General features: G+C 46.7%; 1 protein-coding gene across 1 annotated transcript in view; it reads right to left on the bottom strand.

The window, feature by feature from the left end:
* The window catches only part of LOC120990861 (F-box/LRR-repeat protein 7-like), a 69,194-nt gene extending 52,423 nt beyond the window's left edge, over nt 1-16,771 (bottom strand). The window contains exons 1-2 of the mRNA XM_040419745.1: nt 16,679-16,771; nt 15,808-15,962 (exon numbers count right to left, since the gene is read on the bottom strand). Of these exons, the coding sequence (XP_040275679.1) occupies nt 15,808-15,962; nt 16,679-16,771 (248 nt within the window). The remainder of the gene's footprint in view (nt 1-15,807; nt 15,963-16,678) is intronic.
* Nucleotides 16,772-23,100: the final 6,329 nt, after the last annotated feature.

Below are 23,100 nucleotides of genomic sequence, written 5' to 3'. Positions count from 1 at the left end.
TCTCAGCAGTAGAACATTCTGTGACAAGCTTATTATCGGTTGACACTTGCAACAAAATGAGATCCTTCAAAATAGACAACCCCAATAGCCCTTTAAGGACCTAGTTTGGTGCTCAAAGGGGTTCTCCAGACCCTTACCTAAAAAGCCTCTTTTAGCCAACCTGTGGATAGAAGGCTCTTCCTTTGACATCATGACCAGATGTGCTTCTCTTTCTTTCTGTTCATATCTACATTAGGGTACTTTCAAACTTGCGTTTTTCTTTTCCGGCATAGAGTTCCGTCACAGGGGCTCTATACCGGAAAAGAACTGATCAGTTTTATCCCCATGCATTCTGAATGGAGAGTAATCCGTTCAGTTTGCATCAGGATGTCTTCAGTTCAGCATGCTACGGTTTTCTCTCCGGCAAAAAAAACTGAAGACTTGCCTAAATGCCGGCATTTTTTCCCATAGGAATGTATTAGCGCCGGATCCGGCATTCAGAATACCGGAATGCGCAGACCGGTAAAAATGTGAAAAAATGTACAAGACGGATCCGTCTGTCCGCATGACAAGCGGAGAGACGGATCCGTCCTTGCAATGCATTTGTGAGACGGATCCGCATCCGGATCCGTCGCACAAATGCTTTCAGTCAGCGGCATATCGGCGGATCCGGCGGGCAGTTCCGACGACGGAACTGCCGCCGGATCACACTGCCGCAAGTGTGAAAGTAGCCTTATGCAGCTGAACAGGCAGAAATACTGTAGGAGCACATCCATTTGTGATGTTTGAGGAAGAGCCCACTGCAGTCAGATTTTTATTTATTAAAAAACTGCAAACCATGTATCATTTTCTCTTCACTTCACACATACTTGCTACTTTGTGTTTGTCTATCACATAAATTCTCAATAAAATAATTTTAAGTTTGTGGGTGTAATGTGAAAAAATGTGGAAAAGTTCAGGGGTATGAATACTTTTTCAAGGCACTGTAATAAACATGCCTGCATCCACCTGAAAAAAGCTGCAAAGTGATTGTGCAGGTTAAGATGTATGTTTGGCAAACTCTACAGAAACAAGAAGAGTTTGGTAGAAGTTGTCATGGGCGGAATAGAGAAGATGGGAAAAGAGAACCTCTACGTCAGAGGAGACGCCACCTATGAAGTAATGGATGTAAGAGGTATATGTTACTAGATAGTTCTGTATATTTGGTGGCGCTGAATATAGTATTTATCTAGCAAGTAAAATATGTCCTTAGTGCTAGGATGGGGGGGCTATATTCTAGAATTTGGCATTGGTACTTGGGCCTCACATCTTTTGAGACCATAGCAATGCGCTTGATACCAATTAATTTCATTTTTTTTTTACATTTATAAGTAAAATAGGAAAAAGGGGGGTTGAATTTTTTTATATATATATTTTTTTTTTTTAACCTTCATTCAAGTGTTTTCACATTTAGGGGACTCAAACCTGTGATCTTTTGATTGCTTGTACTATATACTGGAATACCTTGGGCTTTTCCTAAGTCAGACCAAAGGGCAGGCAGCACAGGATCAGTACGATAAACAGGCAAAGGTATTGCAATAAATGGTCAGAAGTCACGGAAGGAGATAGGTTCCAACAACACCTTTGCAGGGACTAGCAAGCTAGGGAACCTTTTTACTCAAACACCCTCCCACAGGGGAAGGTGGCTTAAATACCCTGGAAAGAATGCGAGCAGAGGCCTGGATCCAGAAGATTTAAGGTGGGTTTACACCACACGTTACAGACAATTGTCGGGAAGGGTTTCTTCCTGACTGTTGGCTGCTCGTTCAGTGAAGGAGTCTGCTGTATTTACATGCAGCGATCTCCTTCACAGTATGAGAACGAGGGATCACAATAGCGAATCATTGTTTCTGGGCAGCAGATCGCTGTTTAGACAGCACAATCTGTTGCCCAGAAACGATAATTGATGTGTCTGCAAAAACAACAGGATCACCGGATGAACAAGCGAAAAGCACATTCCTCAGGTGATTGGCGGCACATTTAGATGAGCATATTGTCGGAAAAGAGCGTTCACAGGAACGGTCATTCCCAATAATCTTCCCAAAAATCGGACAGTCTAAATGCACCTTAAGTCTCCTGCCAGATCTGGAGAAAATCTGTGAGGGTACATCAGAGGAGACTGGAACTGGAATCTGCAGATGTAGCCCATATACAATGAACAATGGAGACTTGCCAGTAGCCGCACTTGAACTCATCCCCAGAAAGCGAAGATACCCAGTCAAAAAACTTTACTGGATCTACACTGCTTGATCATAGGGGATCAGAGGAATTCAGAGGAAAACATTACCATTAGTGTTGGTCGAGCACCAAAGTGCTCGGGTGCTCGAGTAAAAAACTTCGGGATGCTCGGGTGCCCTACAGAGCACCCGAGCACAATGAAAGTCAATGGGAGAAGCCAAGCATTAAACCAGGCACCCCCTGCTCTGAAGAGGGGAGGGTGTCTGGTTCATAGGAAAAGGTCAGAAATTGATGGAAACACCATTGAAATGGTTCGGGAACAGCATGGATTAGGGCTGCAATGATTAATTGACTTTATCGATAATATTCGATAACAGGATTCGTTGTCGACTAAATCCCGTTATCGAATAATCGCTGATTCGTTGCTATGCGGGCGGGCGGTTTACTTTAAATCAGCGCATCTTTATTTTACCTTACAATGAAGCTCCAGTAACAGGCAGAGCAGGCGGCGGCATAACGTCACTAACTCACGTGATGCGCCTGCTCCGCCTGCGTCATTCATAAAGTGGGCGAAGCAGGCGCGTCACGTGAGTGAGTGACGTTATGCCGCCGCATGCTCTGCCTGTTACCAGAGCTTCATTGTATTTGATTTTGTAAGGTATTAAAAATCAATTCATAGCGCTGATTCAAAGTTTAAGTAAAAGTTACTGCAGGGTAACAGTTAAGGAATACTCTTTAGATATTGCTGTGAGCGGCCGGGCCGGTGTATTGGGACTTGGGAGACACTGTTATGGGGGAGATCTGTGGATGACACATATAGCATAAGATGCTATATAGTGTCATCCACAGATCCCCCTCACCATAACAGTGCCACTGCCATCCACAGATCCCCCTCCCATAACAGTGCCACTGCCATGCACAGATCCCCCTCCCCATAACAGTGCCACTGCCATGCACAGATCCCCCTCCCCATAGCAGTGCACAGATCCCCCTCCCCATAGCAGTGCCATCCACAGATCCCCTCCATAACAGCGCCATCGACAGATCCCCCATAATAGTGTCATCCACAGATCCCCCATAAAAGTGTGTCATCCACAGATCCCCCATAACAGTGTGTCATCCACAGATCCCCCATAACAGTGTGTCATCCACAGATCCCCCATAACAGTGTGTCATCCACAGATCCCCCATAACAGTGTGTCATCTACAGATCCCCCATAAAAGTGTGTCATCCACAGATCCCCCATAAAAGTGTGTCATCTACAGATCCCCCATAACAGTGTGTCATCCACAGATCCCCCATAACAGTGTGTCATCCACAGATCCTCCATAACAGTGTGTCATCTACAGATCCCCCATAAAAGTGTGTCATCCACAGATCCCCCATAAAAGTTAAACTTGCAAGATCATACTTCTCCATCGGAACGCCTCTTCTCTGCTACAGGCAACAGTTTTTTCCCGATTAATCTATGAAAATATCGACAACTAATCGATTATTCAAATAATCGTTAGCTGCTGCCCTAGTCTGGATGCATCTTGGACTCCCAGGTCGCTGCTGGGAATGATGCTGTCCGAATAGTACGCCACTTTTACAGACCAACAATAATACGCACCAAACCGAAGATAAAATCAATTTTAGAGGAAAAATTGTTAGGAAACATTCTTTCCTGTATATTTACTTGTAATTAAAGTGCAAGTGCTGCCAAAAATTACAAAGAAGAGGCACTCCAATTCAACCTGTATATCACATAAAGTAGGGCCTCATTCAAATTGTGGTACAATTGTTCAGGTAGTGGGCCTTCTACACTCATAAAGCCTATGCACTAAGGGAAAGGGCTGCCAAAAATTACTAGGGACCGGCACTCCAATACACCCTTTATTAAACGTAAAGGGGGGCACCATACACACCCTTGAAAAATTATGATTGATGGCCTGTTGGTGACCCTCAAAAACATTAGGAGCAAGGGCCTGCTGGTGACCCTCTAAAACATTAGGGGCGAGAGCCTGCTGCTGATCTGACCATCTAAAACATTAGGGGTGAGGGCCTGCTGACAAGCTGACCATCTAAAAAACTTTGTTGGCGAGGGCCTGCTGCCGAGCTGACCATCTAAAAAAAATTGTGAGCGAGCGCCTGCTGCCGAGCTGACCATCAAAAAATTTTGAGGTGAGGGTCTACTGCTGAGGTGACCCTCTAAAACATTATGGTTGAGGTCCAGCTGGTGACCCTCAAAACCATTATGGGTGAGGGTCTGCTGATGACCCTCTAAAACATTATGGGTGAGGGCCCGCTGCTGAGCTGACCCTCTAAAACATTAGGAGTGAGGGAAGCCTAATAAGCATGTTGATATGATGGAGGAGGAGGAGGAGAAAAGGGAGATTGAACCATATACCCTTTTTAGTGGTGGAAGGGGTGCATGGGAATACAGTGTATTCAATACACCATAAAAGCCACATTTAGAGTGCATTTATGTTCAGCTGCTTTCCTCTGGTGGAGTAGAGAAGTCAGGGGCAATCCAGGCCTTGTATAAGAGTTAACTGGTCAGCCTTTTTTAGTTGACAGGCGGATGCGCTTATTAGTTATTATGCCCACAGCAGCACTAAATACACGTTCCGACAAAACGCTGGCGGTGGGGCAGGCCAGCACCTCCAAGGCGTAGAGCGCCAGTTCATGCCAGGTGTCCAGCTTGGACAACCAATAGTTGTAAGGCACACAGGGATCACTGAGGACGCTGAAACGGTCTGCTACGTACTCCTTCACCATCTTCCAAAATTTTTCCCTCCTTGTAACACAAGGTCAAGCATCAGGTTGAGGGTGCTGACGGGGTGTCATAAAACTGTCCCAGGCCTTGGAGAGTGTTGCCCTGCCTCTGTTGGAACTCCCCTCGTCTCCCCTCCTCGGTTGGCCAAGGAACTATGTACTCTGCAGCCAGCGTTGTCAGCTGTAAATTTTTGGAGTTCTCTTTGTAGCGGGGGTCGAGAAGGGTGAACAACCAGTAATCGGTATTGGCCAAAATGCGTACAACGCGAGGGTCACGGGAAAGACAGCTTAACATAAAGTCAGCCATGTGTGCTAGAGTCCCAACAGACAAGACTTCGCTGTCCTCATCAGGAGGATGACTCTCAATCTCCTGATCCTCTTCTACCCATTTATGCTGAACAGATGGAATAAAACTTCCATGGGCACTACCCTCTGTAGCGGAGACAACCGTCTCCTGCTCCTCCTCCTCATCATCATCCAATTCGCGCTGAGAAGACGAACTGAGGGTGGTCTGGCTATCGCCCTGTGTGCTTTCTTCCCCCATTTCCACCTCTTCCACATGCAAAGCGTCCGCCTTTATTGTGAGCAGTGAGCGTTTGAGTAGACACAGAAGTAGGATGGTTATGCTGATAATAGCGGCATCGCCGCTCACTATCTGTGTTGATTCCTCAAAGTTGCTTAAAACCTCACAGAGGTCAGACATTCATGCCCACTCACCGCTTGTGAAGAGCAGAAGCTGACTGGAAAGGCGACGGCCATGTTGCAGCTGGTATTCCACTAATGCTCTCTGCTGCTCACAAAGCCTGGCCAACATGTGGAATGTTGAGTTACAGCACGTACTCACGGTGCACAACAGTCGGTGAGCTGGCAATTGCAAGTGCTGCTGCAGCGTTGCCAGACCAGCGGAAGCTGTCGATGACTTACGGAAATGGGCACACACACACAGGCGCACCTTTACCAGTAGCTCAGGCAACTTGGGGTAGGTTTTGAGAAACCGCTGAACCACTAGGTTGAACACATGGGCTAGGCATGGTATGTGTGTGAGCTTGCCGAGCTCCAAAGCCGCCACCAAGTTACGGCCATTATCAGACACAACCATGCCTGATGACTGGTGCTGCAAGATGATAATTCAGAGGTGGAAGTGGAGGAGGAGGAGAAGGGGGGGTTGCAGCCACTAATGTAGGGCGCGGCGGAAACCCTGATGGAAGTAGGGCCTGCAATCCTTGGTGTCGGTAGCACCTGTGCCATCCCAGGGTACGACTCGCTCCCGGCCTCCACAACGTTCACCCAGAGTGCCATCAGGGAAATGTAGCGTCCCTGGCCAAAAGTCCATGTGTCAGTCGTTAAGTGGACCTTCTCAAGAACTGCGTTGGTCAGGGCACGGGTGATGTTACAGGACAAATGCTGGTGTAAGGCTGGGACTGCACACCGTGAACAATATTGGCGGCTGGGGACAGAGTACCGCAGGACAGCCGCCGCCATCAGACTGCAGAAAGCATCAGTGTCCACAAGCCAAAATGGCAACATTTTCACACAATTTGGAAAGGTGTGCATTTAGTGCTATGGTCTGTGGGTGGGTGGCTGGGTATTTGTGCTTTCGTTCAAAGGCCTGGGGTATAGATAACTGTACGCTTCGCTGGGACACAGAAGTGGATGTGCTAGCTGAAGGTCCAGCTGAATTATGCTTGCGAAGGTCCAGGTGCAGGTCAGGAGGCATCCGGGCCTGCGTCTTGGACAGGGGATTGGCCAGCACATAACACAGGGGAAGAGGAGGCAGTGGTGTGACCCGCAGACACTGGTTGTGGACGCAGGCGTTCGCCCCCCCCCCCCCCACCCCCGCCTATTAGGCTGCTTTGATGCCATGTGGCAGATCATGCCGGTGGTGGTGAGGTTGCTAGTGTTCACTCCCCTCCTCATTTTGGTATGGCACAGGTTGCAAATGACAATTCTTTTATCGTCCGCACTTTCATCAAAAAAGCGCCAGACTGCGGATCACCTGCCCCTTGGCAAGGGAGATTGCCGCAAGGGGGTGCTCCGGGGAACAGTTGCGGGCCTGTTTGGTGTGGGCCGCCTTCTCCCTTTTCCCACCCACTGCTTCTTCCAGCCTGTTGCGGTGCTGCGGATCCCTCCCCCTCTGTACTGCTGTCTTCTCTTGGCTTGTCACCTTCACTGGTTGGGTCAGTGACTTAATCGTCCAGCACCTCCTCTTCCACTTCCTCACTCTGGTCATCCTCCTGACTTGTTGACCTAACAAGAACCTCACTTATTGACAACTGTGTCTCATCCTCATCATCAACCTCTTGAGACACTAATTGCCGTTGACTTATTGGCAACTGTGTCTCATCATCATCATCCACCTCGTGAAACACTAATTGCCGTTCCCTAGGTTTTGTAAGTGTATGCGCAAATAAAGTACACAGAATGTCACTGATATTTAGGATGCACAAATGTTATACAGGAGGTATAGAGCAAGTAATGTCGCTGTCACCACTGGCTAATAAAAAATGACACTGAATGAATGTCACTGATATTTAGGATGCACAAACGTTATACAGGAGAGGTAGCGCAGGTAATGTCGCTGTCAGCAGCAGCAGAAAAAGTAAACGGAATGTCACTGATATTTCGGATACGCAAACGTTATACAGGAGATGTAGCGCAGGTAATGTAACTGTCCGCAGCGGACACTGTCTACAGAAAAAGTACACTGGATGTCACAGATATTTTTAGGCTGCGGACACGTTACACATGAAATGTAGCGCAGATAATGTCGCTGTCACCAGCGGCGAATAAAATTACACTGAATGTCACTGATATTTCGGATGCACTAACGTTATACTGGAGATGTAGCGCAGGAAATGTCGCTGCCAAAAAAATTTGACTGAATGTCACTGATATTTCGGATACGCAAACGTTATACATATATATATATATATAATGTAACTGTCTGCAGCGGACACCATCTCCCGAAAAAGTACACTGGATGTCACAGATATTTTTAGGATGCTCAAACATTAGACAGGAGATGTAGTGCAGATAATGGCACTGTCTGCAGCGGCCAAACAATTGCAAGCTATTTAGCGCAGGTTGCGCTAAAAATATATGTTGCTGCCACACACAATAGTCCTTAAAAGGACTTTTCTGTTTCTAACAAGTTTTAGCAATTTAGTACTTTCACATTGTCGTTTATGGGTCCGCTTGTGAGATCCGTTTCAGGGCTCTCAAAAGCGTCCCAAAATGGATCAGTTCAGCCCCAATGCATTCTGAATGGATAAGGATCAGTTTGGCTCCGTTCCGCCTCTATTCTGCTCTGGAGGCGGACACCAAAATGCTGCTTGCAGCGTTTTGGTGTCTGCCTGACGATGCAGAGCCAAACGGATCCGTCCTGACTTACAATGTAAGTCAATGGGGACGGATCCGTTTTCACTGACACAATATGGTGCAATTGAAAATGGATCCGTCCCCCATTGACTTTCAATGTAAGTCAGGACGGATCCGTTTTGATTTAGACTTTTGTTTGAAAGAATAATACAAACTGATCCGTTCTGAACGTATACAAGCGTTTGCATTATCGGTGCGGATCCGTCTGTGCAGATACAAGACGGACCTTCACCGAAGTAGCCTAACTCTCCAGAACCTGTTTGATTTGCTCCACCTGCCCACTAAAGTGAGGATGGTATGGAAACTGGCCTGGATTAGCTTCCTATAGCAACCAATCAGATTCCACCTTTCATTTTCAAAAGGAGCTTTAAAAAATGAAAGGTGGAATCTGATTGGTTGCTATGGGCAACCAGTTTTGATAAATCTCCCCCAATGTGTTTGAGGTAGACCACGTAGACATTAGATTGGTGACCAGGATGTCAAGATGAACATTTTGAAAAAATGGTCCGCTACAGCCCAGACTACAGAAAAATCCAGAGGATGGAGACAGGTAATAAAGTCCATCATGATAAGTTGCCATGGAGCATTTTAAAAAGCTAATGGAGCAGGCCAGCAGGCTTCTGACCTAATCTGTTCACATGTGACATAGGAGGCAACATCGTCACGGATATTTTGGAAAAGTGTATGTAGGTCATCAATAGTCTGGAAAAAAATTCCATGTCTTCCAGAGATCTGAGTGGAAAGCCAGTTTTTCTTATGTCTCCAGGCAAGGATCTGCCAACCCTTGGCCAGAGGAACAAATATTTTACCAGATGAAATGTCCGTAACCAAGACAGGAGCTACAGACATGATTCTTACTTGTTTCAAATTGATAGGAATAGCTCACTCCTATGTGATCAAGGGATAGGTGCTCTAGTCCCGTACACTGTTTCACCCTTACAGGAAAAATGTTTTGTAAAAAAAACATTTAATATGGACTGGCACTCTAAATGTGTGTTTTGGATGTGTTGTTAGTAGTATTGATGGGCGGACCACTACTGTATTCTTGTATTAAATGATAAAAACATTTATTCATAAATATAAAATATAAAAGAAAGTGATAAAATCAAAATAGAATAAAAACCATACATAGTTAAATGGGAGTAGATGGCGCGAAAGCAGTAAGAAGAGGCCTCTACATGGATAACTGTAAAGTCCAACTGAATAATCTAAACAACTAGAGCGCTCCAAATATCGCAAATATTTTCAACAGACTAACGGCATCAACTCCCGCGAGACCCTGCTACAAGACATATGCTAAGATCCTGCTGCAAATCACATGACACGCCGGCGTGTGTACCAGCGAGCGTGCTAGGACAGCGGACACAACAAGGAAACAACGCTGGGTATGTAATTAAGCCACAACTCGAAAACAAGAGAAGGCAAGAGATATCTACCTACATTAAGTGTTATGCCGCTTTTACATACAAAGCATGCGGCTACTTGTTGAAAGATAGTCCGGACTTTCCTTACCTTATGAGTTGGACTATATACAAGCTGAGGAGTCATTCACAAAGGCGTAATAACACAAGGGGATTAACTGTTTGAAACCGTGTTATATGAATTGAATCTTTCCATACACCAAGGATATTCATGGGAGATGCGACAATTTTTTACTACTGCGCAGCATACACAGTCCCATACAGACATTTGAACTTTTAAAGGTTTTCTTGTTTCCTTTCAAAGAACATCAAGTGCACTTACCTTTGAGAGGATTCGAATATCTCTAGTCTGCTATATTACTGCGAAGTATATATTCATCCAGAATTAATCAGCTGCTCAAAATATTTAGTCAATCACATATTCTAGACGTTTTTTCCATTTGAGGCATAGGTTATCATATGTATGGTTTTTATTCTATTTTGATTTTATCAATTTCTTTTATATTTTATATTTATGAATAAATGTTTATGATCATTTAATACGAGAATACAGTAGTGGTCCGCCTATCAATACTACTAACAACACATCCAAAACACACATTTTAGAGTGCCAGTCCATATTTTAAATATTCTTTTACGAAACATGATTCTTACTCCAGCTGCAGTGTTGAGTGGACATGCCAAACACTACTCTAGTGGCCATTCTCGCCAGGAAGGAGCAGAGATATGCTGACAGACTGTGACTGCAGGAGAAACAGAGTCAAGGGAAAGGGGAGCCTTCCGACAGCCATGAATGCCAGAAGAATGAAGATGCCAGTGGAGACAGACTGCTAGTATTACAACCACATACTTATTCATCTATTCTAGTGATGCCCAACCTACAGCCCGCGGCCCGCGCAGTGACCGGAGGCGGAGCTTGCGCTCAGTTGAAGAAGAAGGGACATGCCTGGGCCGCTGCAGTGGCGCAGTACAATTATTTTCTGCAGCGACTGTAGACCCCATCTCCCCTCACCCGTCGTATAGACCTCATCTGGACTCTCAGCCAGGCATCAGAGCACGTTGGAGAAGGGGAGGACGTGTCAGAAGGGAGCCAGAGTTCTATGGAGGATGTGACTGGCGAGGTGTGGTAGTTGCGGGAAGTGTCTTTTAGGCCTCATGCACACGGCCGTTGTTTTGGTCCGCATCCGAGCCGCAGTTTTGGTGGCTCGGATGCGGACCCATTCACTTCAATGAGGCCGCAAAAGATGCGGACAGCAATCCGTGTGCTGTCCGCATCCGTTGCTCCGTTCCGTGGTCCCACAAAAAAATATAACATGTCCCATTCTTGTCCGCGGAACGCGCACGGACGCCATCCGTGTTCTGCGGATCCGCGATTAGCGGACCTCAAAACACACCACGGTCGTGTGCATGTAGCCTTACTGTGGGCCATCTGGGTTGCTCCCCAGGAAGCACTCCTCATCAACTTAGTAATATTAATGAGGGAGAGAGAACTCATAATACAGCACCCAAAGGCATTTGTGGAGAGTTTCCTGCATACCACTCCTTAGTCTTGCTATGTGAAGATATGTGTCTCCTTCACAGTAATAATGCCCAGACTTGTGCCTCCTTCACAGTAATAATGCTCAGATGTGCCCCTTCACAATAATAATCCTCACATGTGCCCCCTTTACAGTAATAATGCTCAGATGTGCCCCTTCACAGTAGTAATGCTCACATGTGCCCCCTACACAGTAATAATGCTCACATGTGCCCCCTTTACAGTAATAAAGCTCACATGTGCCCCTTCACAGTAATAATGCTCACATGTGCCCCTTCACAGTAATAAAGCTCACATGTGCCGCCTACACAGTAATAATGCTCACATGTGCCCCTTCACAGTAATAATGCTCACATGTGCCCCTTCACAGTAATAATGCTCACATGTGCCCCTTCACAATAATAATGCTCAGATGTGCCCCCTACACAGTAATAATGCTCACATGTGCCCCCTTTACAGTAATAATGCTCACATGTGCCCCCTTCACAGTAATAATGCTCACATGTGCCCCCTTCACAGTAATAATGCTCACATGTGCCCCCTACACAGTAATAATGCTCACATGTGCCCCCTACACAGTAATAATGCTCACATGTGCCCCCTACACAGTAATAATGCTCACATGTGCCCCCTACACAGTAATAATGCTCACATGTGCCCCTTCACAGTAATAATGCTCACATGTGCCCCCCTCACAGTAATAATGCCAAGAATTGTGCCTCCTTCACAGTCGTAATGCCCAGATATGTGGGAAGTGATTGGGCCTGAGCCTTTTTCTTTTACTAAGTCTGGTGCCTGTGTGGTCCATCTGAGTTGCTCCTCAGGAAGCTCTCCTCACCAACCTAGCAATATTAATGAGGGAGAGAGAACTTATAATGCTGAACCCAAAGGCATTTGTGGAGAGAGTTTCCTGCAATCCACTCCTTAGTATTGCTATGTGCAGATATGTGCCCCCTTCACGGTAGTAATGCTCACATGTTCCCTCTTCACAATAGTAATGCTCACATGTGCCCCCTTCACAGTAATAATGCTCACATGCGACCCCTTCACTGTCGTAATGCTCAGATATCTGCCCTCTTCACAGTAGTAATGCTCACACGTGCCCCTCACAGTAATAATGGCCAGATATGTGTCCTCTTCACAGCAGTAATGCTCACACCTGCCCCCTTCATGGTAAAAATGCCCAGATGCGCCCCCTACCCAGATATTTGGCCCTTTACAGTAGTAATGCTCACACGTGCCCCCTCAGTGTTTGCATTTCTTTCTGGCAAAGCTACCTGGTTCTGGCCCGCAAAATTTATACCATGTCTAGTGCGGCCCTCAGACAAAAAATGGTTGGGCACCACTGATCTATTCAATTCTGAATAGAACTACATTTACAAAGCAAACACCAAGTAGCACATGTTAGATTTCAATAGAATTTAACTTTTTGAGTTTTTCATGTTCTTTACACATTATTGCTAACATTCGATTGTTCATTTCTTTTTAGGAGAAGTGATTTTGCTTAATAAAAATGTACAGATGTTCAGAATATAATAGCAGCAGGATGTAAAGAGCAGTAAGGAAGGTCCTGGCTGTCATTACAATTACTTGACAGCTCGTGACTGCATCCCCGGGGGGTGGAGGGGTTGGAATTAATCATTATTTAATAATCAATCACTTTAATTAAATGGTCAGTAACATTTCAAAAATATATTAATGGCACATGCAAATGTAAGTAACTTTGTAATATATGTTATCAGTGAAAAAAAAAAATGCCCCTCTCCCGCTAGCAGCTCATCTCTCCTGTTCCCCTCTTCTCCATATAGACTTCTGTAGGCAGCTTAAATCTGATCTTTCAGTGAGTTGACAGCTTTGTCTCTCAAGATGGAATTAGCAAAAATTTTTAGTGTAGGAGGGGGGATGGCAATAAGATATATTACAACATTTCCTAGTTATTTAAATTATGAATGATATACAGTAAAATCAGCTGAAAGAAAGATGATGGTTTTTAAAATGGCAAACACATTTCATATAATTTCTGTCCAGGATTAGAAGTGGTAGAGCTGAGTAAGCCTCCTCTGACACACAGCTGCCTCTCAGGTCCAGTGGTTACATGACAGAGAGGTAATATTCACTTCAGACAACAATGGGCTGTACTTATGTGAATTAGGCCTCATGCACACGGCCGTTGTTTTGGTGGCTCAGATGCGGACCCATTCACTTCAATGGGGCCGCAAAAGATGCGGACAGCACTCTGTGCGCTGTCCGCATCCGTTGCTCCGTTCTGTGGCCCCGCAAAAAAATATAACCTGTCCTATTCTTGTCCGCGCTTTGCAGACAAGAATAGGCAGTTATATTAAAGGCTGTCCGTGCCGTTCCGCAAATTGCGGAACGCACACGGACGCCATCCTTGTTTTGCGGATCTGCGGTTTGCGGACCGCAAAAAACGGAACGGTCGTGTGCATGAGGCCTTAGCAGAACTTTTTCATGAACATCTGATTCTTTTAATTTAATAGTTTTTTGGAACATTGTGTGCATTTTTATTAAGTAAAACCACCTTTTCTAAAACGAATGAGTGACCTAATGTTGGCAATTATGTGTAAAGGACAAAAAAATCATCAAACACTACTAAAATTTACCATTTGTGCTTTTATGTATTTGCTTTGTAAATGTGTTTGTATTCAGAATTAATTAGAAGAATAAGTACTGGGTACAGACATGATAAAAGCTGCAAATATGATGCTATATACAGTAATTTCAAGACCAGAACGTTTTTTTATCAGTGCATAAAAGCTGATATTCAGTAACTATAACAACGGTGCTTATTGCTTAAGGCCTCTTTCACACGGGCGTCATGTTTTTTGCCTGGATAAGATGCAGGTGCGTTGCGGGAAAAAGCGTGATTTTATCGCGCGAGTGCAAAACATTGTAATGCGTTTTGCACGCGCGTGAGAAAAATCGGCATGTTTGGTACCCAAACCCGAACTTCTTCACAGAAGTTCGGGTTTGGGTTAGGTGTTCTGTAGATTGTATTATTTTCCCTTATAACATGGTTATAAGGGAAAATAATAGCATTCTGAATGCATAGTACAATAAGGCTGGAGGGGTTAAGAAAAAATTTTAAAAAAAATTTAACTCACCTTAATCCACTTGATCGCGCAGCCCGGCTTCTCTTCTGTCTTCTTCTTTGCTTTGCCTAGGAATAGGACCTTTGATGACGTCACTGTGCTCATCACATGGTCCAATCACATGGTTCCTCACCATGGTGATGAACCATGTGATTGGATCATGTGATGTGACATCACCACAGGTCCTTAGCCGGCAGCTCAACATTACAGAAGAAGACAGAGATCCGCAACTACGCGATCAAGTGGACTCGGTGAGTTAATTTTTTTAAATTTTTAACCCCTCCATCACTATTTTACTTTGGATTCTGTATTCAGAATGCTATTATTTTCCCTTATAACCGTGTTATAAGGGAAAATAATACAGATCGGGTCCCCAGCCCGATCGTCACCTAGCAACCATGCGTGAAAATCCCACCGCATCCGCACTTGCTTGCGGATGCTTGCGATTTTCACGCAAACTCATTCGTTTCTATGGGGCCTGCGTTGCGTGAAAAACGCAGAATATAGAGCATGCTGTGATTTTCACGCAACGCACAAGTGATGCGTGAAAATCACCGCTCGTGTGCACAGCCCCATAGAAATGAATGGGTCGGTATTCAGTGCGGGTGCAATGCGTTCACCTCACACATTGCACCCGCGCAGGAATACTCGCCCGTGTGAAAGGTGCCTAACAGTTTATGATAATGGAAACACTGGTCCACAGGAGTTACAGCAATGTCCACTGTGACTCAATGCTGGTGTTTCTGTGGCCTGTTTGCTGTCCCAGTTTATAATTAGGTCAGTCCTCAATTTGTGGTAATAAAGGTTCATCAAGTTATGGTAAAAGTTTTGATAGGTGATAGAGACAATGTGCTATTTTGGAGTTCAGAGAATCAAGGTCTAACTCTAGAACTCCCAGTATACAGTATTTTGGCCTTGCAGTTAAAAATATTATGAGAGGTTTTAATATTGAGTGGCATAAAGAACGGTATGAATTTGAGGTATGAACCCTTGGCTCTTCAAGTATGTCACACATACTATGGGCAGCATGGTGGCTCATACCGTTAGTACTGGTGCCTTGCAGTGCTGGGTTCAAGTCTTCCCAAGGACAACATCTGCATGGAGTTTGTATGTTTTCCCCCTGTCTGTGTGGGTTTCCTCCAGGTACTCCGGTTTCCTCCCACACTCCAAAGACATACTGATAGGGACCTAGATTGTGAGCCCCATTGGGGACAGCGTGATGCTAATGTCTGTAAAGTGCTGTGGAATATGTCAGCGCTATATAAGTGCATAAAATAAAAGAATAATACATCAGAACATTAGAAAAAATCCAGCAGCAGACTCAGGATGAAATCCAATTTCTTTATTTTTTCATTATAAAATCCATAAGCCGACCAGACAGGCAAGGTCTACGCATTTCAACTGTACATCTTAATCATGAGCACCATGATTAAGACTCCTTCACTGAACGAGCAGCCAACGGTCAGGAAGGACAGCTGTAACATTGTGTGGTGTAAACCCACCATGGTGGTCATGATTAAGACGTACTGTCGAAACTCATACACCTTGCCTGTCTGGTCAGCCTATGGATTTTATAATGAAGAAATAAAGAAATTGGATTTTATCCTGAGCCTGTTGCTTCATTTTTTCTACTATTCTGATTGATTCCTGGTCCTGGATCCAGCACGGCAAAGGAGAACGGTGGGTGAGCTGAAATCCCTTTTTTTTCAAATAAATAATATATTAGCACAAAAAAAAATCTTACTGTAGCCGCAAATCCCTGTGCACAAAATTACAACCTGTGAGTATCAGCACAAATTTCCAATGGCAGATTAATACACAATAGTTAACTCATGTTAATCCTTAGATACATGCAATCCCTATCCTGGCAAATTGAGGGACAGTTCCATCAGAATAATGCAAAATGTATAACAGTTCAAGATAGAGTTCATCAGTGGAGAACCAGAAGACCCTGCCTACTGACTGCCCTGACTTGGTATCATGAGTCTAATAGCCACGAGCTTCAGCCGTGCAGCTTATACAGGTGCATTGCTAGTGATATGTACTTATCTACTTGTTTGTGTCTGCCTGTGAAGAAAAGATTAAGAGCCCCTTCTCCCCATAAGTGGTGGGAAGATTATCATCTGTATGAATTTGTTCTTCATTCTTAACATGTACATACTAGAGATGATCGAAGTTCTTGAAAATTTGATTCGGCTGGTAAAATGACGCTCCTCATCATTGTACCCCTCAGATTAAGGTCTACAATAAATAAATAAAAAAATAAAATCATACTCACCTCATCCATTTGATCGCAAAGAGCCCGTCGCCATCTTGATTGTCTCACATCACCGAGCCCGAGATTTCTCTCGGGATCTTCAGGGTTATTCATACTGACAGGAGTCAGGGCTAGGTTTAGGGTTTCCTACAGTAGGTGGTTACCATTTCCCTTTCCCTAGCCTTGAGGCCTAGTTCCTGGTTATTTTCCTTTTGTTGTCATTCTGAGGAGTTTCTCTCCTCCCCCCACATTGTGATATTATCAACCGCCGAAAAACCGCCATTTTGTTTGTGTCAGTGCAGCGATGGATACTATTTCTGCACTGGTTGGACAAATGCAGGGGCTGTCTTTGGAGGTAGCTGACCTCCGCACGAATGAATGTCACTGATATTTAGGATGCACAAACGTTATACAGGAGAGGTAGCGCAGGTAATGTCGCTGTCAGCAGCAGCAGAAAAAGTAAACGGAATGTCACTGATATTTCGGATACGCAAACGTTATACAGGAGATGTAGCGCAGGTAATGTAACTGTCCGCAGCGGACACTGTCTACAGAAAAAGTACACTGGATGTCACAGATATTTTTAGGCTGCGGACACGTTACACATGAAATGTAGCGCAGATAATGTCGCTGTCACCAGCGGCGAATAAAATTACACTGAATGTCACTGATATTTCGGATGCACTAACGTTATACTGGAGATGTAGCGCAGGAAATGTCGCTGCCAAAAAAATTTGACTGAATGTCACTGATATTTCGGATACGCAAACGTTATACATATATATTTGTGTAAGGGGCTTACGGTAGTACAGTGAAGAGCCCTGGGAAAGCAGGGAATGAGTGTAGTCGGTTGTGGTGTGCCGAAACCGAGGATGAGGTAGGCCTGAGAAAGAAGAGGGCCTACCCAAGGAAAAGATATGGAAGAAATGAGTTGTAAATGAGTGGAGTGGTGGGAGGGTCAAAGCTCAGACCTCAATGATGCAGGAGCCAGGTAAGGGGAGTGCCCTAAATAGGCTGGAGGCGGACCTCAGCCCCTCCCACAAATCCAGGCAATCTGCCTTAATACTTGTGTAAGGGGCTTACGGTAGTACAGTGAAGAGCCCTGGGAAAGCAGGGAATGAGTGTAGTCGGTTGTGGTGTGCCGAAACCGAGGATGAGGTAGGCCTGAGAAAGAAGAGGGCAAAAATGGAAATAACCAGTTTATTGTAGCCAATTGATGTATCAATAGCTTAACCCGACATGTTTTGGAAAGCCACTCTTAAACTCTTGTGTTGGATTGGGGAATGTATTGCGCGTAAGCGGATGACTCCCAGCGCCCCAATCCCCTGATGCCATGAGTGAGGATGTTGGCACTGGAGGCCGTGGACGTGGCTCCAATGCGAAAGGAGTGCCCTGAGTAGTTGGCTGCGTTGAGGCCTAGTTGTGTGAGGGATGACCCGACATGGGTCATGAAGGTGGTGGTGGTGAGTACCAAACCATGTAGTTGAAGTAGCGGTTGAGAGGGTAGAACTTGTGACGCTGATTGTGAGCATCCAGGACCCTGACTGGACACCATCTGTTGTGCGTGGGGTAATATGAAATGTTGACGGGTAAGTGCTGACTATTCTTGGAGTGAGGTAAGGACAGGATGTAGTGAACCATGTGTTTTGACAAGTGGGAGACAAGACGACAAGGTGAGGTTCGGGTCGAGGAGGCTGTAGTGAATTTCCCGGAACTCAGGAATCCGTAGAAGGTCAAGTAAATGCCGTATTGATGATGGAGTTGGTATCTGTTTCCAGAGGCGTGGCGTCCAGTAAGTCGGATAATGCTTTGAAGATATGATTGATTATGGGTAGCCTCTGGGCTGGACGTGCGGGTTCCGTTTCCTGAATACCTCTGAGTATGGATTTGATCTGGTGCGAGGACATGAAGCTGATGTTATTGGGGTGTATGATTAGCATATGATGTTGAAATGCCAGTGAGATATGGTTTGATGGTGTTGTATGACATGAGTTTGAGGTGGCAAAAAGAAGCCAACCCCGGAAGAGACGTCATGACAAAAAGGGTGCGCGATGTTGTGTTCCAACAGGACCTGTTGAATGGTGTGAACGCTCTGTCGTATGTTTTATGTGTATCGTCTGATAGTGCTAAGCGGGACAAAGACTGGCTATGCCGCATGATGCCTTCTAATCCAGAATGAGCTGTTTGAAATGATGGAGTGATGGAGGCCGTGGGTAACGCTGATGGGAGAGCTTGATGAAATGCCTGAAATTTGACGCGAGACAGACTGTCAGCTGCCGTATTGCCCACCCCCGGGACATAGAAACAATGCAAGAAGAAAATATTGCAAGCGGCCAACCAAGGAAGTCTCCGCAGAAACCTCAAGATTGTGAGAGATTTGGAACAATCCTGTTGATGAACTGGCAGGTCGTATGGTTGTCTGAATAGCACCGTACCGACATGTTGCCCATGAATGACCCCACGCTACGGCCGCCGCCACGATGGGGTAGATCTTGAAAAGCGCTGAGGCAGTGGAGAATCCTTCCAACCCCGGACCGCAGGAGGCCAGCTGCCCCACAGCCAATCGTTCCCAAAAATGGCCGCGAAGCCTGTGGTAGATGCCGCATCTGACCAGATAGAGGGGGAAGAGTCCGACGGCTGAGGGAGAAACAAGCTCCCGCCATTCCAGGTGGACAGAAATCTCCCCCACATGCCCAGACCTGCCTGCAGCGTGGGCATCCAGGGACAACCTGTGCGAGTCGTGTAGGAAAAGGGGAGAGGTGCAGGAGCCGTGATATAAATGAGCGACACTGAGGTGGATGCGCATGGCAAAGATCAGGGAGCCCAGCAGGGACTGCAGTTCTTTGCGGTTGCCGGTGCTGAGTTAAAGGTAGTTGCCTATGTGGGCGAGAATGTCCTGGATCTTCCCGGATGGCAAACTGGCTGAATCCAACTGGGTACCCAGAAAAGGTGATGACCGTGTCTGGCCCTTCTGTCTTCTTGGTGGCGATGGGTACCCCCGGTTCCTCCTCCGGTATTATGTGCGTCGGGCTGACTTCTTGGTCCTCCAGGCTAACGGTCGACGTGATCACTGGCAATCCGGCCGGTGACGCTGCCGGTGGTGGCCCCGCCAAGGAGAGGGTCGCAGTGACCGATTCCAGCCTCTCCAACCTGGCGTTGACTTTAGACATGGATGACATTTAGGGAGGACAGCATGGTATGTATATCCCCTGTGCTGGACTGGCTAGGTCCTCCCCTGCCTCCCTGTTATCGATTGGCGTGCGCAGCAGCCGGAAAAGCTCTGCTTCCCTCGCCGTGGCGGGGAAGGGAACATGCCGTCACCTTGACTCCGTCGTTATGCGCGGGATTGCCCAGGATCTGATGGGTGCTGGACTGGCTAGACCGTCTCCCTGGGTAGCAGTGACGGATCTAGCAGGGGTGCCAGGTAGGGAGAAGTTCTCTTTCCCTTCCAGAGACATAGTAAAACAAAACAGTTCATTAGCTTGGGGAAACACAGGATCGTGCTGGCTAGCTAGGCCGGACGGCGAAAAAATTATACTTGCATGGTGACAGATGAGGCCCTGCTAATTGCCAAGCGGCTTGAGAGGCTCTACCTATGATTTGGCGCGAGGGGTTAATGAGGCCACTTGTGGTAGTGGCAGGAGCGTTGGCCTCTCGGTGACTGTAAGACAGGACTAGGGGAAGGGAGTGACAGGTGAGGCCCTCTCTATGCAACACGCGAGGCGGCTTACTAACGAGGTGGCGCGTTGGGCGGGTGCCTCTGTACGTTTGAGGCGGGGTGTCGGCCTCGCGGGACCACTAACTGCTGGCGAAGCCAAGAAGGGGGTAACCTAGTGGGATGATGGTGCCCCTAAAGCCAGCACGCTGACCCTAACGGGATTATTCGAAATGTAAGGAAGACTTTTGTTAATGAGCAGGTGAACGTACCTGGTGGTAAGAAAAATTCTCCGGATACATGGTAGTGCAAAATACAATATAGGTTGACCGCCTGAAAAAAGAAAGGGGGAGGGTAGACATAAAATAGTGTGATGAAATGTGCAAATGCATATGGTACATATACACGACCGGGAGGATCATGGCGGTTGTTCATGAAACGACAGCTTGCGCCTGGTGTGAAAAGAGACCAGTGCATGCCGTGTGGCCATGCCCAGGCGGAAAGCGCGTGCCGGCAATTTAATGGAATATTTGGACCGTGTCCCTGCAATTTCCACCTATTTATTGATTATGATAAAACAATTATAATATATATTTATTTTAATTTTTATTTTATTTATTTATTTATTTATTTATTTTTTTCCGGATGACCAGACGATGACTCCTCCCCCCAGTGCTTCCATTATTAAATTTTTTTTTTTTTTTTTTTTAAGCTGATGACCTATCCAAAGGGTAGATCATTGTTAGCAAAAGGTGAAGAACCCTTTTGAGACAGTCTCTTTGCAGCTGAGTGTGTGTATGGGAAGTTATGCCCTTTCAGCCAGAAGAGCATTTATAAGATCATGCATTGATTTTGGACAAGAGGGCCTGGCTTATAATCTTCATGTTTATTCCAAAAGGTGTTTGATGGCGTTTTTTTTAATTTTTTTTTTTTTATTTATTTCTCTTTTCTTTGTGTGGGCTGCTGGGGTGTTATATGACTGTAAGGGGCGTGCTGGAAGGCTCCCCTGCCGTCCGACGGCGCCCCCCCGCAACAGAAGCGGCGCGCACGGCCGCCGGGACACCGCGCACGCGCCGACGGAATCGCCGCGCATGCGCAGAACCCCTGCCGCGCATGCGCAGACCAGGCACCAGGACGCGGCCGGGCGCCATCGGCCACGCGGCAGGAGGAGCGGTAACCAGGCAGGAGGTGGTGGGGAGGGGATGTCAGGCCAGTGGAGGTGAAATGTGAAATGAATGGGGGGGGGGGGGTGCAGGTTGCACCGCCGCTGCCCCCGTGACAGCGCACCTAAATGACCGGGGGGGGGGGGGGCCATGAACGTTGTTGGTGAAGTGAAAATGAATCATGTGGAACATGCTTGGAGGATTATGTGACTGTTTGTAAGGAGTGACATTTTGGAGCATAGGAAAAATGAAAGCCATTTATTTTTGAACCCATTCGTCCGGAGTCCCCCCACGGCCGCCGGGACACCGCGCATGCGCCGAAGAAATCGCCGCGCATGCGCAGAACCCCGGCCGCGCATGCGCAGACCAGGCCCCAGGACGCGGCCGGGCGCCATCGGCCGCGCGGCAGGAGGAGTGCCAAACATGCAGGAGGCGGTGGGGAGGGGATGTCCGCGCCGCGGCAAGCCCAGTGAAGTTTGAAAAGAATGGGGGGTGTGCCGGGTGTACCGCAGCTGGCCCCTGTGCTGTGTACCTGGAAAACGAGGAGGGGAGGGGGAGGGGGGGGGGGCATGAATGTTGGATGTTTGAGGGGTGAAACCCAGAAATGGGGAATGGGGCTGGAACCATCAGGGGGCTGACCGGAGTGACGGTCCTGTGGGGAGACGCCAGAATAGGCATGAGCAATGAGCTGCCGGTGATTGCTGCGAGCAGCCGTGACATGGATGCAGTGTGTGTGAAAAGAACCATGGAAAAAAAGGGGGGGGGATTTAATCCACGAACCATTGGTCGCATGCTGCCAGAGCTGTTGACCGGAATGGTGGTGCGGTTTGTGAATGAATATGCATGAAACAGGTGTGACAGAAATGAATGCTGGTGACTTGCATGAAAACCGTGACATTGGTGCGTATTGATGAAGTGAGATGAACCGGTACAGGGGCAACCGTGAGGCCCCGGCTGTACCGTATGAAATAACTCATACGCATTTGTGCTCCTGCAGCCGTGCACATGACCATGAGGAGGGGGGGGGGGGGCATGAATGTGGATGATTGTGGGGTGATATGGACTGAAAAAGAAATGGGGAACGAGCCTGGACCCCAGGGGTGCTGACCGCAGTGTTGTGCCTGTGGGAAGATTGCTGAACGAGACATGACAAAATGAGATACTGGTGACTGTGAGAAAGCCGTGACATTAGCGCAGCGTCTATGAAATGAAATGAAACTGAAATGGGGGATTAGGCCAGAAACCATGCCGCATGCTGCAGAGGTGTTGACCGGAATGGTAGTCCGGTGTGGACAAATTGCGCATGAACAGGGCGTGACAGAAATGAATACTGGTGACTTGTATGAGAAAACCGTGACATTGGTGCAGCGTATGATGAAATGAAATGAACCGGTACAGGGGCAACCGTGAGGCCCCGGCTGTACCGTATGGATGACTCAGAAACCACTGCCTGCATGCCGCAGGGGTGTTGACCGGAGTGGTGATACGGTGTAGATAAATTTATGCATGAACGAGACATGACAGAAATGAAATGCTGGTGACCTGGGCGAGAAAGCTGTGACATTAGTGCAGCATTCGGTGAAATGAAATGAACAGAAATGGGGGATTGCCCAGGAACCGACTGC

The sequence above is a fragment of the Bufo bufo genome, chromosome 2 (assembly GCF_905171765.1).
Source record: "Bufo bufo chromosome 2, aBufBuf1.1, whole genome shotgun sequence".
NCBI lineage: Eukaryota > Metazoa > Chordata > Amphibia > Anura > Bufonidae > Bufo > Bufo bufo.
This window is presented reverse-complemented; position numbering and strand designations above follow the sequence as displayed.